Source organism: Cavia porcellus, unplaced genomic scaffold (assembly GCF_034190915.1).
Source record: "Cavia porcellus strain 051 isolate PalLab524CR breed Dunkin Hartley unplaced genomic scaffold, mCavPor4.1 scaffold_24, whole genome shotgun sequence".
NCBI classification, from domain to species: domain Eukaryota; kingdom Metazoa; phylum Chordata; class Mammalia; order Rodentia; family Caviidae; genus Cavia; species Cavia porcellus.
In genome coordinates this window covers 57,101,067-57,117,004 of record NW_026947507.1, presented here as the reverse complement: position 1 = coordinate 57,117,004, position 15,938 = coordinate 57,101,067, and the positions used below count along the sequence as shown (strand labels likewise).

Here is a 15,938-nt window from a genome sequence, read left to right as displayed (position 1 = left end):
TCCTTATGTGCCCCAGCTGAGATGTAGCTCATCACATCTCCTATTATTTCTATTCTCGTTCTGGGAGTTGCTGGATCTGGAATCCGGAGAAAACCCAGATGCAGCTCCAGACGACCAGTCTAGGCTTCCCTGAAAGCCTGTATGGAGACTCGCCCCGCCTCTCTTTTTGTGTCTCTAACTCAACGCAGCCGCTAGACAAGAACTCCATTTCCAAAATGGCTTTGCGCCTTTAGAGCTGACATTGGTGTACAAGTTGCTATTTCTTTCCCTGCAACCAACCCGCTCTCTACTCCAAATATCATTTGGATAACAGAGGAGACCAACAGACAGTAGAAAAGTCAAGCTTATCTGCTAAATGCAGAAGTATCGACAGAACCGTTACACTGATACTAAAAGAACGCTAAAAGAAAAAAAAAAACCTGAGAAAACCAAAATTCCTCCAGGAAGCACAGAGGGCAGGATGGCGCGCTCCCGTGCCTTCCCTCCGTGGCCACGCCCGACGCGGGGCTCGGGGGCGGGGCCGGCGGCGGGGCGGGGCGGGGGCGGGGCCTGCGGCCTCCGCCTGGCTGGCCCCGCGCTCGCTTTGTCCGGCGCGCCAGCAGGTGGAGCCGCAGGGAGAGCGCCCGCGCCGCGCCGCCTGGAGCCCCTCTTGCCCGCCGCCGCGGCCTGGAGAGGAGGTCCGAGCGCGCGGCCAATCGCGGCGGCGGCGCGGCGCGTTACCCGGCAGAATGGGCCGGGGTTCCGCGGACTAGGCTGCACGGCCTCGCGGAGCGCCCGCTCCCAGCGAAGTTCCCGGCGGGCGGAGGCAGAGGCGGAGGCGGCGGCGTGGGGCCGCGGGCGGCGCCCGGCCCGCCCTCCGCGCCATGGCCAAGGTCCAGGTGAACAATGTGGTGGTGCTGGACAACCCGTCCCCCTTCTACAACCCGTTCCAGTTCGAGATCACCTTCGAGTGCATCGAGGACCTGAGCGAAGGTGAGCGGCGCCGGCCGAGCGCGGGGCGCGGCGCGGAGGGCGGGCGGGTGGGAGCCATGTTGCCAGCTTTGTCTGCGGCGGGCGGCGGCGGGACCCGACGGCGGGCGCGGGGCCATCTTCGCGGTCCGTGGCCTGACCTCCCCGCTCCGCCCCGCCGCCGCGGCTGGCCCGGACCGTGATGCGCAGTCGACACCGCGCGGGCTTCGGCCCCGCACCGCGCTCCGCCGAGCCGCGCTTGCAAGTTACACGGAGCTCGCCGCGTTCACTGCTCGGCCCTAGGAGGTCTGAAGCGAGACTGCTCGCAACCCAGGGGCGGCGAGCAGACGGAGGTGCGTGCCTGATGGCCATGCAACAGCTTCTGTTAACAGAACACCTATCTGCCTATAGCTGCTTTCCGTAGATTTCATGAAAATGTCTTAGTGCTTAATTTTCAAAAAATGAAAAGAAAAAGTTTAAATTCATTGTTAATTTTACAGTTAAGTAGGGGGACATCTTTGAACTTGCAAATCTATTTGACAAAGTTCACTTAAAAGTTATTACATACTGGGGCCGGTGATAATAGCTCAGTGGCACAGCGCCTGCCCGGGAGGTACAAGGCATTGAGCTCGATTCCAGCACCACACACACACAAAAGTTATTATACTAATCACATCGTGTAAAGCATTTTTTTTTCGTTTTAAAAACTACTTTTCGTCTTTAAAATGTTTTATGTTAACTTTACTTACAAAACTAACATGCCCGTTGCAGTAAACTTTTGGAAAGTTGTAAAAACGTATAAAGTAACAGTTCATACTTCCCCTTCCTTTGGCTAACCACTATTAGCACCTGAACATGTGTCTTGCTGCTCTGATACACGTACAGAGCTTAGAGACACATGTATATTTATCTGTGAGGTATACTGGGAAGGGTGACATTTATTAAAAGAGTACTTTCCAAATACAGCATTGATTAACAGAATCAGAAGGTAGTTTCCTCATTACCCTGAAACCATCGTTTCTCCTGGAGTACTCCAATAGGCAGTACTCCAATTGGAGTACTCCAAACCAGCCCGGTTTTCCCGCCCAGCGTCTTGTATTGCCAGCTGCACACGTGCAGGTAGGCGCACAGGTCAAGCCCACCCCGGCCCGCAGGCGCTGCCCTGCAGTCCAGGACCTAGCCGCGCGCCTGCCCTCCATTTTAGATCCCTGCTCCAAGCCGGGAAGGCAGGGCTCAGGGCTGTGCAGAGCCTGCCATTGGCTCCCCGGAAGCCCATCGGTAGAGGCTAAACTGCTCCACTCTAACTGGGGTCCTTAGACCTGGAAGATCAAGGCTGCACCTACTTCCACTGAGGATGCCTCACCCAGTACATCACCGCTGGGTATTTAGTACTTTTTAAAATACTTCAAGCTGAGTCATTCCAAAGCTGCAAAGGAATCTCAAAAAGGTGCCATGCCTGTGTACTCCACCTAGAGGCTGTGTGGATTAAGGAAATCAAATTTACCTAGCAAAGGATCCTGACAGATTTTATACTTCTGTATTGTAGTTCTTTAAGAAAAGTCTATCCCAGAAATCAAATGACGGAATATTGAGAATGTTCATTTTGTGTTATTTTGTCTCAGCCGTTTTTCATACGTGTTAGCAGTCCCCGAATATTTTCGTTTTCCTTAAAAGCTGCCCTGCAGAGAAAGCTCTAGTAGTATTTGCCCTTTAGGTAATTGGGTCATTTCTAATGTAAGATCTATATCAAGGAGAACAGCCTTAAAAATGGGAGGTTGAAATTCAAGCAGGCTTTCTTGTGCTTGGTCACCAGCCCTGTAGAAGTTTGGTGCCCCTCAGCTCACTGCCGTTTCTGAGTTCACTGATGTATACCCATAATCAGAGCCTGGACAGTCAAATATTCACAGTGCACCAGAGCAGAATATTACAGAGCACCAGAATGCACATGATGCTTCACACTGGGAAACTTCAGGTTCCCTCAGTGGCTACCATGCTATACTTTCAAGGCTGGGACAACCATGATTAAAGGAAAGAATTAATTAACTTTGTAAATAAATGAATTAACATCTTCAGCGGTAACGTGTGAACCTTATCCTTTCTTTGTTGGAATACAAGGCACTAGGGAATGAAACCTAAGTTTAAAAAAATACATGGGCCTTAGGGTTGTAAACCTGTCTCTCTGGCAAGCTGAGGCAGGAGGGTTGCATGTTTGAGCCCAGCCTAAGCAAGTTAACCACTTACTAAGAGCCTTTCTTAAAATAAAAAGTTAAAGGGGCAGGGAGATTGTTCGGTATAAAGGACCTAGGTTCAGTTTCCAGTGCCACAAAAGTAAAACAGCTGATACCACCTTAAATGACACTGAGCATTTAAAGCTCAATAGCTGCTACACACATCTCATGGTGTAAAATCAGTGTGCTTGTGTTGCGTGACAGCCTGTACTGGTTAACATACAATCACCTGTCAGTTGCCTGGTCTCTGTGATCCTTCCCCTGGATTAAGTTTCCTTATTCCACTACTGATTCACGCTAGAAAAGGAAAATTTCTCTGCCCAGTCACAGGCTTTGGAGTTGCAGCAGCACAGCTTGCATTCTAATGCTGAATAGTGTATAAGCAGTGCCGATTCAGGGAGAGCTTAGACTTTTGTTGTTTGTGTACTACTTGCAATATATAATAAATGCATATATTGCACAATCAAGTGTGTGTGATAGAGCTGTTGAGGGTGAACAGCATAAACTGGCAGGACCAAGGCCGAGCATGTGGCCAGTATCTTTTAACGCAAGTCTAAGTCATGGCTACGCTCCTGTGATAGTTTACAGCAGTTAGAAGAGCATTACACATGCAGCACACATACATAAAAAGGTATATACCTCTGTGAGAGTTCTGTTTTATCCTCCCTTGGCTCATCTGTAGCCATCGCAGCCCTAAAACAGCTGCTGCTTGTTTGTCTTGGCCTCACTCTACCTAGGAAGCCCGCGTTGTCATAGCTTTGCATGGGTCTCACTGGTAGTACACCTCTCACCAGCTGCTCGGTATCTCCCCTAATCAGTAGCAGACACCTCAGACGCCTGCAGCGGTTCCTGATGATCTGCCTCACCTTAGCCCCTGTGAAAAGCAGTGGCTGCTGCTGCTGCCTTCAGAATTTACAGCCACACATGATCCTGGTCTAGTCCAGCCTGACTGCAAACCTCAACTGTTGCGGTGACCTTTGATTTCCCTTAGCTTCCTGTGGTCTCCTGAGCCCTCAGCTGGAATGGTGTCTTACGTGGATAGCTGGACCTTTGCCACTCCAGCTCTTGATAAGACGGGCTCAGCCTTAGTAGAGGTTGTGGCCTGGCATGCGTGAGGCCCTGGAGTCTACCCAGCACAGCGAAGCAAAGCAGAGCAAGTTTCCCTGCCACTTTGTGGGAAAGTCAGACTTTGATGGCCTTCAGCGCTTGGCAGACTGGCTGTGTCCCTCCTCCCTCTTCTCATTCTGCTCCTGTCCTGGCATCCCCTTCTCCTTGCTTTGCCTCCTGACTGGATGCTTGGGAAGCCTTTTCCTCAGCTCTGTCAGCAGACACAGTAGGTGATCTGCTGAGATGGCAGAGGCAGGAAGCTGTGCTAAAAGCTGGAGAAAGAAGTAGTCTTAGTTTAGGATAGAGCCATGATGTGCCAGGTCCTCAGAATGTCACTGCTGACTTAAAGAGGAAGCAGAAACTAACTTTCAGTTCACCGAATTGTAGTTAAGAATCAGGTGAGTGAGAAACACTGTAATACCTACACCATTTCTCTACATTCCCCACCAGGATCCCAAAACTCCCTTTTGTGAGTCTGGCTGGCCACTTGCCATTCTGCCTCTGGGGATAAGTATAGGGACAGTTAAGTATTTGCAGTTTTTCTTCCACTCCTGCTGAAGAGCCACAGTTTTACTCATCTCTGCTCCCCAGAAAATGCTGTAAAAGGTGCTCAATGAAGACTGCTGGATGAATTATACACCACTGATGTCTTTCCCTGCTTGTTCCCACCTCCACCAAACATGTGTCAAGGGTATAAGGGTCTTGGCTCTTGTTCAGGTTAAAGTGTGCCATGAGGGGCACCGTGAGGAGGAGCCCCAACACCTGCAGTTAGTAGTGGGTGGGCATCCCAGTCTCAGCTGCAGGGACAGTGATGACGCCACGTGCCACTTCCCCTGGTGAGCAGGAGCCCCAGCTGCTGCGCACCAGCAAGCGCTGCTGAGGACTGGGTACTGTGGTGCTCTGCTGATTCCCACCTCAGGGCAACCCTTCCAGCATGTTAAGGGGGCTGTTAAAGGATGGCTTTGGCGCTGGCACAGGAACAGAAGTGGGGTTCCACAGACAGATGAATACTGTGGGGAACACTGAATGGATGTTCCTGGGTCCTTTACTAAAGAAGGTGTCAGAACACTCAAATGAAGTGAACCCTCAGGACAATGCTGATAGCATTTCAATTCTGGTAAAAACCATATGAGGAGCACTTCAGTGCCTTTCTGGATTTTCTGCTATGGGGAGCCATTTAGCAGCCAGTAAATGGTAAAGTGCATTAGCATTACAGAGTACATCTGGTCATGTAATTACTGATCTGAAATAATGTTTTGTTTCTTAACTCTAGACTTGGAGTGGAAAATTATCTACGTGGGCTCTGCAGAAAGTGAAGAATATGATCAAGTTTTAGACTCTGTTTTAGTGGGCCCTGTTCCTGCAGGAAGGCATATGTTTGTATTTCAGGTAAGACTGGTCTTGATAAATGTGTATGCCAAATAGTTTCTAGAGACTGCATTTACTATCTTGTGGGTCCTGTCTACTTAGTTCTGTGTTAAACTGTTGTGCCTAAACTGCTTCCACTCTGATGTGTTTCAGACTGTCTTAAAGAAGCTACTCCTTTGGTTCTGTAGGCCAAGAGGTGTGTGTATCATCTTCTCTAGATGCACAGCACACAGCAAGCCTTAGCCTGTTTCAGGGGCAGGCACACAGTGGTGAAGTCTGGGCTTGAAACTTTTGTGGGCCCAATCTCCAGGATGGCTCTTCAGCAGCCCAAAATAGAGATTCAGGGCACATTTACTGTCTGGTATAACCCTGCTAATTAGTGACAGACGTCATAAGAATGATTCTATCAGTGACTAATGTACACCTTCGCTCTATGGTTTCAGTCACTAGGAGTGAGGATATAACCGGAACAGTTCACTTTTAGCTTCCTCGGGAACTGAGCTAGAATAACAGGTATGTTAGCGGACAGGTGTGTGATCTTCAGTCACAGGAATTACAGTGCAGTAGTTATTAAAGCATCTACTCTCTGCCTGTTGAATAGGCTTAATCTGAAAGAAAAATCTGACTTCTGCCTGTTTCTTCACTAGGCAGATGGGATCACATTAACTGAATTCTGTCTGTTAACCATCCTTTGGAAGACAGCAGAGTCAGTCAGATGCACGCTAGCTCCAGGGATACATCCTTTGCTGCCCCTTCCCTCAACACAGAATTCAGGAGCTTGGTCTCAGAGCCTTGGTCTTTTTTATTAGGAAGCAGAAGATAATCTAGTACCTCTAAACATGAAGGAAAGCTTAAATATACTCATTAGAAGGCTCAACTACTCTAACTACAAATGCTGCCACCTGGGTTGTGTGAGACCAGGTGACAGAACACCTGCGCTACTATAGGAGGAAGCCCTGGGGCAGATACAGCCTCTGCATGTTAAGACACATGACTTCACCCAAGCTCCCTACCTGCTGGGTCCCTCTAAAAATATGGGTAATTAGAAATAAATTTTTATTGTCAGCTTCTTGAAACTGTTATATAAAAAGGCAGATCCACAGCCTGGGGAGCCCATATCTTACTGATCATGACATGGGAAACTTGGTATATAGGGATACAGTACATACCTTTTATGTTACTGTAAACTTACTAATAAATGCCTTGATTTTTGAAATAAAGCTTTGTGCATCTTCTGTTTCTGTTAAAAACACTATCCTAAGCTTTTGTCTCACAGTCCTGTTGAAAAAAACTGATTAACAAATACTACCTTCCAGTGATAAGTAGCCTTCCATTGGTACTAGTATACATGTTGCCACAAAGGACAGAAAGTGCAGTATGACTTATGATTTAGGTCACATGATTAGCCTACACATTTTACAGAATTCACCCATTTCAACAGAAAATGCCTAAGGCACTGCTGTGAACTTCTTAGAGCTTTCAGTGATGTAAACAGCCCACTGCAGCATGTGTGCTGTAAGTTTGCCATTACTGGCCGAAAGTAGTTTTTGTTTTGTGTTTTAGGCAAATTGCCTTAGTATTTTCCTGATCTGCCATGATTTGACTCAGAACAAATAGGCCTTTCTCATAAGTGGGTCAAAGGTCAGCAGGAAGATGTGCAGGCCTCTGCCCACTATGGTTCTTTGGTATCAGCAGTGTTTGCCCCTTCTCCATGCTACATTATCATAAAAGACATGCAGGTTTCTCTACTTGAACCTGTTCAAGCTGCATTCTGTTCACTGAGTGAGGGAATCAACATGAGGGGAGCCTCAGCATTAGACACAGTTGTGTTTCCCATATCTACCTACTTCCAATTACCTAAGAATCCAATGGGCATCCTAGACAGGACCTATGACAAATAGCATGTTCTCCTGGAGAAGTTTCTAGCCCCACCCTAGTATGTCTCTAAAGAGATCATAAACCCTTCCAGGACAGGAACTGAGTAGAAGTGAATTTCAAAACCCAAATGCTCATAGCTGCATTGAACATCATATGATCCAGATAACTGGATGGAACTCCTACCCTGAATAAAGGGTGAGAGTCTACCAGGGAAGCCTGAAGTTTAAACATGCAGAAGATGTTGGGCACACACTAGTAGAGGGTGTGTCAAGTAATAAAGATTTGAAACAGGAAGCTGTTGATTCTACCTTCAGAGTTGGAATGGGCTTGGCTGAGGAGGGAGACACACATGTGATGCAGATTTCCAAAGATGAAATGATTTCAAGATGGGAGGGGCACTAGGTTCAAGGCACAAAGGATCATCACCATGTGCTGTGTAACTCACACTTCTGGAACAGGGATGGGAGGACAGTTGAAGGAGGTAGAGATGGAGATAAATTATGAAGGGCTTTAGAATTAAAGAACTGAGGCTTTTGTCCCTTAGAAATAGGAATAAGGTTTTTAAAACAGGCATAAAGATACTGGATGGGCTCTTTCCCCTCAATAAAGTGTCGCGAGTCTAGCAAGGAAACCTGAATAGCTGTTTAGATGCTCTGCAGTGTGTGTGATAGGCTAATGCTAGGACACTTGCTGGGACATTCTAACACTCCACAGGACAAGAACTCGGCCTTGAGAAATGAGACACAGAACGGTGAGGTGGAGGTAGGGAAGCTGGGGTGGGTAATGCTCAGGTCTGCCCTAACAGCCTGTCTGTGTGTCCAATCTTCAGGCTGATGCGCCCAACCCAGGACTCATTCCAGATGCAGATGCAGTTGGCGTCACCGTTGTGTTAATTACTTGCACCTATCGAGGTCAAGAATTTATTAGAGTTGGCTATTATGTAAATAATGAATATACTGAGACAGAATTAAGGGAAAATCCACCAGTGAAACCAGACTTCTCTAAGGTAATGTTCTTATGGCTTCTTTTTCATGTCTTGTACCATACAATGTCTTGGCACTTGCTGTTTCATAGGACATTATGTAAACGGCTGAGATGCTTAACAAGTTTGAAGCCCTTGTGCTAGCTGGGCAGGGTAGTCCTTGTGCCATGACCATGGACAGGCTCCAGCCCTGGCTCTTGCTGTGTTTTAAGCCGGTAATACTGGGCAGACCCCCTGTCCAGAGGCCAGTGTGGCCCTCAGTGCAGGTTCCCACACTTAGCCTTGCGCTGCTGTCCAAGCTCCTGTCTGTTGGGAGGGTTAAATTGGTGATTTTGTCCAAATTCTCCCTAAAATTGTTGGAAGTTTTATGCTTATTTTTCATATGAATGTTGCTATCCTTATATCCCCACATGCTTTGTTCTGTCTGCTATTCTTAGAGGTTCAACCGAAGGTTTAATTATTTCTAATGATGGCAGGCAGGCTAAATACTAAGAAGCAAAAATCTAACACACCATTTTCAAAGGTATTTAGTATCTTGTGATTTTTCCATTTGGAGCTGATTTTGAGAGGGTACAGAGTAAGTGAGGTTGAATATGGTATTCTGTCTGCCAGTTCATGGTAGTAGAACAGTTTTCAGATAATCAGACAGGAATGCTTTCCACCTTGTGTGCAAGACCTTCTTTTGATCCAATTTATTGTTACATGTGTGGCCATCATGAGTACCAAAAAAGAGAACTAGAATACTGTTTATAAAAATAAGCCATTGTGCTTAAAAGGTAGGAAGCTACAAATAAGTTATATTTGAGGAAATTGTTCATTTTCCTTGAACATTGTTTAATTAAAACATCCTCAGAAACATCTTTACGACAAAAAAACTCTACCCTTTTAGGGGTTGGATTATGGAATATCTGGATGAATTCCCTCAGATTCTCTGGTTTCTGTTTTGTTGAGGTAATTCCTTTGCTTATTCCTTGGTTATTGGTTACACCTAAAAGTTCCTCTGCTTGTGAATCTATCTCTTTAGGAAGACTAACATCAACAACCATTTTGAAGCTTTTATCTATATTTGGCAACCTAACTCTGCTAATGTTTATCATTTATACATTTTTTCCTCCAGCTTCAAAGGAATATTTTGGCATCTAATCCCAGGGTTACAAGATTCCACATTAATTGGGAAGATAATACAGAAAAACTGGAAGATGCAGAGAGCAGTAATCCAAATCTACAGTCACTTCTGTCAACAGATGCTTTACCTTCGGCGTCAAAGGGGTGGTCCACATCAGAAAACTCACTGAACGTCATGTTAGAATCCCACATGGACTGCATGTGACCACTGCCATCCCTTTAGTACAAATTAAGCTATCAAAACCAGAACTGTTTCCCTGAAATTCCATAAATACATAGTTAAGACACAATGTGAAGAATTTCATCCTGTAGAAAGTTTGTAAGAAAACCAGTATTTGAGCAAATTGTGGAATATAAATACAACTATTTTTAAGTAACTTTTCTCTAATGCGTTATTTTATTTGTTCTGAAACTAATCAGATTAAAGTATATATATTATTTTCTTCTCCTTTATATGTAATTAAAGCACTTAACAAAAATATGAATCTTCTGACTAGACTGTAAAGCTGCTTAGCCTCCTGGACAGTAATCTTTGGACTGCTGTTTTACTGGTTTACACAAAGTTCACTTGTACTAAAAGGCTTATTCCTGTGAAAAAGTGTGGTTTTGATTTCAGGGGCAGATTTCTATCTGTAGTGAAAGAGTGCCCTTAAAAAGGGAACTTGTAGTCAGCCATATGCTACTAAGAACCTTAGGGTAGCAAAACAAAGCATCTTGTGGCTACTATTACAACTCATGCTATTGGATGCATTTATAACAAATGTGACCAATGGTTTCTAAGCTCTGCTGCCTATGGTTTTTGTAACAGTTGATATCAGAGCACATGGGTTATAAATGAGTATTGTCCAGTTATTTCAACATATGAACAGCAGACACAAACTCCCTTGGTGAAGGATAGGAGATTGTAATGGCTCAAACCTGTTCAGCTGATGGCACGACTGCCTTTGTCCTAACAGGTAAGGGACCAGAAACCTGTGTATCCCACACCTGTACTCTTCCCTGTACCTGCTGGCATGCAACGACTAAGGTCAAGCATACTTGTGGTGGGCATCTTCTCGATACCTTTCCAGTAACACGATTCTGAATAGCAGTGTTTCTAATAAGGTGTTTCTAATTGGAAAGGGCTTCATTACATAAATGCACCAAAAAGTTACTTTTCTTTGATGAAAGCTAGGTATTTCCTTTAAAAGTTTCTTATGCTGCATTAAATTCAGGGCAGAGTATTTTTATTTAACTGTTAACAAGACAGCTACATCATACAGATTACTCAGTGCCTTCATATCTAAAGTTCTATACTGTACTTTTAAAAGCTTTTAAGGAAAGTGCATTTGTCTAAATACAGATTTAAGTTGTATATATTTCCTGTCATCTTAAAATGAATTTATGCAGCAAAGTTTTGCTGTTATACTTTAATACACCACAGTTCATAGATTTTTAAAATATGTCTAAGGGTTAAAGTTATAAAGAAAATCTCATTTTTGTCTAACTGCAGTTAAAATATCAAAGTGAAAATAAAAATGCTTTCTAATAACTCAGTGACTAATACGGCAGGAACAAGAAATGATATGTACTTACTAGAAATAAAACATACCCAAATCAAATAATTCACTGCTGAATTTTTATTCTAATTAATTTATAAAGATTGCTTTGTAGTTACATCAAATAGCTAGGTTTTTATACCACTTTGTAAACAGCCATTTTTCATGTAAGTTTCGGACTTAAAAAATGATTCCTTTTGGTTTTTTGAGATAGTCTCCCTATGTAATTCAGGCTTGTCTTAGACTTATTATGTAGCCCAGGGTGATCCTCCTGCCTCAGCCTCTCCAGCACTAGAATTACAGGTGTATGCCACCATGCCTAGCTTATTACCTTTTTTTATGTTAAATTTTATAGCTGTATAAGGCAACTTTGGAATGTGACAAAACAGATTCAAAGTTTTAAAATTAAAGTATGTACATTTCTTCTCATTTAGCTTCATCTTCAGACTATCTGAATCAGCTAGAAGGCTTCAATCTCCCCACTCCCACCCATCAGTAAATAATTGTGCCTGGGGAACATAAACAGGCATATGTTACTTTGCCAAGAAGAGCTAGAAGAAATGAAGGGTAACATTTTGGAAGACAAACAGCCAGGAAGTGTAGGGAAGCACCATGCATTTGTGCACTCATATCTTTATGTGACCTTAGGGTTCTATTAGAATTAGAAGTTTTCAGTTTTACCAAGAAAGTTGGCAGCAGTTTTCAGAGCTTTTTTGTAGGGAGCGGTTTTAAATAGCTGCTGCTGCCCTGTCCCTCCTGCCTGAGGGCATTTTGTGTGTCAGCCTATATTTTTTATGATCCTCCCCTTGCCTGCAATGCACATGACAAGCAAACTTCCTGTTTCAGCCTGCCTACATTACCCATAATCCTCTCCTGCTTACATCATATATCCGGATATGATGATGACCTATCAGATTAAGCCTTCTTCCTGCCTATGGCCCGCCCCCACCCTATATAAGTTGTAACCATTTTAAAAATAAACGAGACTCGATTGGAATCTCATCCTGTCTCCATCTCTCTTTTCTCTTGTCCTGCCCCCATCCCCGATCCCCTCTCCAGGTTGAGACCCATAGATTGGTCCGCAGGCCGGATCAAGTGGCGACCACGAAGGGACCTCACCTGGCACGAGGGATAACGACGCGGGACCGTTCACAGGAGTAAAGCGCTGGCCAGCGTGACTGATTCAAGGACATTGGTCCTGTGATCTGTGCAGACGGCCACCTTACGTCTCGCCTGAATCACGGTAGGTGAACGGCATTAACATGGGACAAGCACTCAGTGAGCACGAATTGTTCGTGACTGGCCTCAGGGAGGCTCTCAAGATTAGAGGGATCAAGGTTAAGACAAAAGAACTAATAAAGTATTTTCAGTTCATACATTCAGTGTGTCCATGGTTCCCCCTAGAGGGTACGATTAATTTAAACAGGTGGAATAGAGTAGGAGATGCTCTTAAGGACTATTATGAAGTTTTTGGTCCAAAAAGGGTTCCTGTAACTGCTTTTTCATATTGGACTTTAATCTCTGAGCTGCTGGCACAACGTCACGCAGATCCCCAGCTCGCGGAGACGCTTGCCCAGGGTGAGGCTGCGTTAGCTGCCTCCTGCAATTGTACTCCGCCACCACCAGTCTTATCTAAGGCACCCAGCCCTCCCAGCTCTGTTGTCCTTGAGATCCCGGAGCCTATTCAAGATGGCGATGTGCCGACACTCCCTTTGTCTGGAGACCACGAGGGTCCTCAAAATGGCGCCGCCACGGCCCCTCCTCCATACCGCCCTATTTACCCTGACCTTTCCAGTGGCCAGGAAGTTGATTGGTCACAATTAGCAGAAGAGGCTGCCCAAAGCCATCCCCACCGGGATTTATGGCCCTCTTCCCAAGGGCACTCGTGGGTTAATTCTTGGACGCGGCAGCACAATATTAAAAGGGTTACAAGTTGTTCCAGGAGTCATAGATAACGACTATACTGGCAAAATTGTTGTCATGGCATCCTCTATCTCTGGCCTAGTTTCCATTAGCCAAGGACAACGTATTGCTCAGTTGGTGCTGCTGCCTTTAGTTCAAACTTCTAATGCAGCTGTGGCTTCCTACAGGGGAAATTCTTCCCTTGGATCCTCAGATATATATTGGGCTCAATTCATTTCCAAAGATAAACCCCTTATGTCTTTATTGCTTAATGGGAAAAGTTTCTCAGGGCTCATAGATACAGGTGCTGATGTAACAGTCATTAGAAAGGAGGACTGGCCTCCCACATGGCCCTTAGAAACCACTATGATGCATTTACAAGGGATTGGACAATCTAAAAATCCACAACGTAGTGCCAGTCTACTTACCTAGAAAGATAGTGAGAACAATCAGGGGCACATACAGCCCTATATTGTAGAGGGGCTGCCCCTTAACTTGTGGGGCAGAGATTTGCTAACTCAAATGGGAATGATGATGGGCAGTCCCAATGCTGTAGTCACCAAACAAATGCTCACTCAGGGCTTCCTTCCTAATCAAGGTTTAGGCAAACGAGGCTCAGGCATTAAAGTGCCTATTTCCCCAACTCCAAACCCCTCTAAAGCAGGCCTAGGCCATTTTCAATAGGGGTCATTGACCTTCCTGCGGCCCATGCAAAAGAGATTACTTGGTTATCAGACAAACCTGTTTGGGTCGATCAGTGGCCCCTTACCTCTGAAAAGCTTGCAGCCGCACAGCAGCTAGTGCAGGACCAGTTAGATGCAGGCCACATTGTCCCCAGTGATTCCCCTTGGAACACACCCATCTTTGTTATTCGAAAAAAGTCAGGGAAATGGAGGCTGCTACAAGACCTTAGGGCAGTAAATAAGACCATGGTCTTAATGGGACATCTGCAGCCAGGACTCCCTTCACCCAGTGCCATTCCTCTGGGATTTTTTAAAATTGTCATTGATCTTAAAGATTGCTTTTTTTCTATTCCCTTACATCCAAATCCAAAATACAATCAGCCCACTACAGATCCTGTTACTACTGTTCAAATAACTACAGTAAGTCCCTCAGCCATAACAGTTTCTCAAGCTCCGCTACACCAGACAGATCATGTACCTGCCCCTCAATATTCACATTCTAACCTATTCAGTTTGATTAAAGGAGCATACATGGCTTTAAATCATACCCAACCTGATCTCACCCAATCATGTTGGTTATGCTTGGCTGCTCCTCCCCCATATTATGAAGGAAAGGCCCTCAATTTAACCTTTATCAGTTCTTCTAGCTCATCTGCCTGTGACTGGAACAATCACCACAAGCTGACTCTCCCTGATGTCTCAGGTAGAGAAACTTGTCTTGGGGATTCCAGCCGTCCACCAGCACTGGCAGCACAACTCTGTGCCCAGCTTCATTCCAAATTCAAGCCAAATAATTACCTCATTCCACCCCCAGGAACGTCTTGGGCCTGCAATTTTGGCCTATCACCCTGTATAGCAACTGCTGTTTTTAACAAGTCTACAGATTTTTGTGTTCTTGTACAGGTTCTTCCACGCATAACCTTCCACCCAGGAGACTACTACCTCCAGGCATCGCAGACCGGCTATATATCTAAGAGAAAACCTGTGACATTCACCTTAGCTGTGTTACTAGGGTTAGGAGTAGCAACGGGAATAGGGACAGGGACCACAGCTCTAGTGTTGGGAGATAAGCATCTAGCTCAATTACAGGCAGCAGTAGATCAGGATTTAAAAGAAATAGAAGCATCTGTGACAGCTCTACAGGCGTCCCTGACGTCTCTATCTGAGGTAGTCCTGCAAAATAAAAGAGGACTAGACCTCCTGTTTATGAAGGAGGGTGGCTTATGTGCAGCCCTCAAGGAAGAGTGTTGTTTTTATGCTGACCACTCGGGAGTAGTCAAAGAGTCCATGAGTAAACTGAGAGAGCACCTCGAAGAGAGAGAAAAGGAGTGCATCGGAGCAACCACCTTCTCCTCCATGTGGGAGGATCTCTCCCCTTACATTGCCCCCCTCTTGGGACCCCTAGCTGCCTTGCTGTTGCTGCTTACTGTAGGACTTTGTGTTTTCCAGAGGATCATAACACTCATTAATAACATTAATAACAAGGTTGACACATTTATGGCAAAGCCCATTCAGGTATATTACCATCGGTTGGAAATGGCAGAACAACAAACTTATCGGGAAAATTCACCCACTGACGGCCCACATGATGCTGTGGCCCAGACGCCCTGAGGCACTGGACAGGCAGTCAGAGACGGGCAACTAGGACACATATGTAATGCCAATCAGCCACCTAAGACAGGTCCAGGACCAACAGCTGTCCTGCAGGCCCATGACGGGTAAGGCTCGATTGGGTTCATATGAGGAGTCCTTGACCCAAGGCAGGCGCTGTCCTCCCAGGGCCTGCCATGTTCCAAAAAATATATATAATAATAAGGGAGGAGATGTAGGGAGCGGTTTTAAATAGCTGCTGCTGCCCTGCCCCTCCTGCCTGAGGGCATTTTGTGTGTCAGCCTACATTTCCCATGATCCTCCCCTTGCCTGCAATGCACATGACAAGCAAACTTCCTGTTTCAGCCTGCCTACATTACCCATAATCCTCTCCTGCTTACATCATATATCCGGATATGATGATGACCTATCAGATTAAGCCTTCTTCCTGCCTATGGCCCGCCCCCACCCTATATAAGTTGTAACCATTTTAAAAATAAACGAGACTCGATTGGAATCTCATCCTGTCTCCATCTCTCTTTTCTCTTGTCCTGCCCCCATCCCCGATCCCCTCTCCAGGTTGAGACCC

The 15,938-nt window shown here is 45.5% G+C and overlaps 2 protein-coding genes across 5 annotated transcripts in view; one reads left to right on the top strand and one right to left on the bottom strand.

Moving 5' to 3' along the window:
- Mcm9 (minichromosome maintenance 9 homologous recombination repair factor) overlaps positions 1-15,938 on the bottom strand; it is an 83,750-nt gene that overhangs the window by 48,664 nt on the left and 19,148 nt on the right. The gene's annotated exons all lie outside the window — the stretch shown is intronic.
- Asf1a (anti-silencing function 1A histone chaperone) lies at positions 645-15,871 on the top strand. Its single transcript, XM_013143224.2, has 4 exons — positions 645-972; positions 5,557-5,672; positions 8,359-8,535; positions 9,629-15,871. The coding sequence occupies exons 1-4, from the start codon at positions 864-866 to the stop codon at positions 9,839-9,841; spliced, it is 615 nt and encodes a 204-aa protein (XP_012998678.2). The 5' UTR covers positions 645-863; the 3' UTR covers positions 9,842-15,871.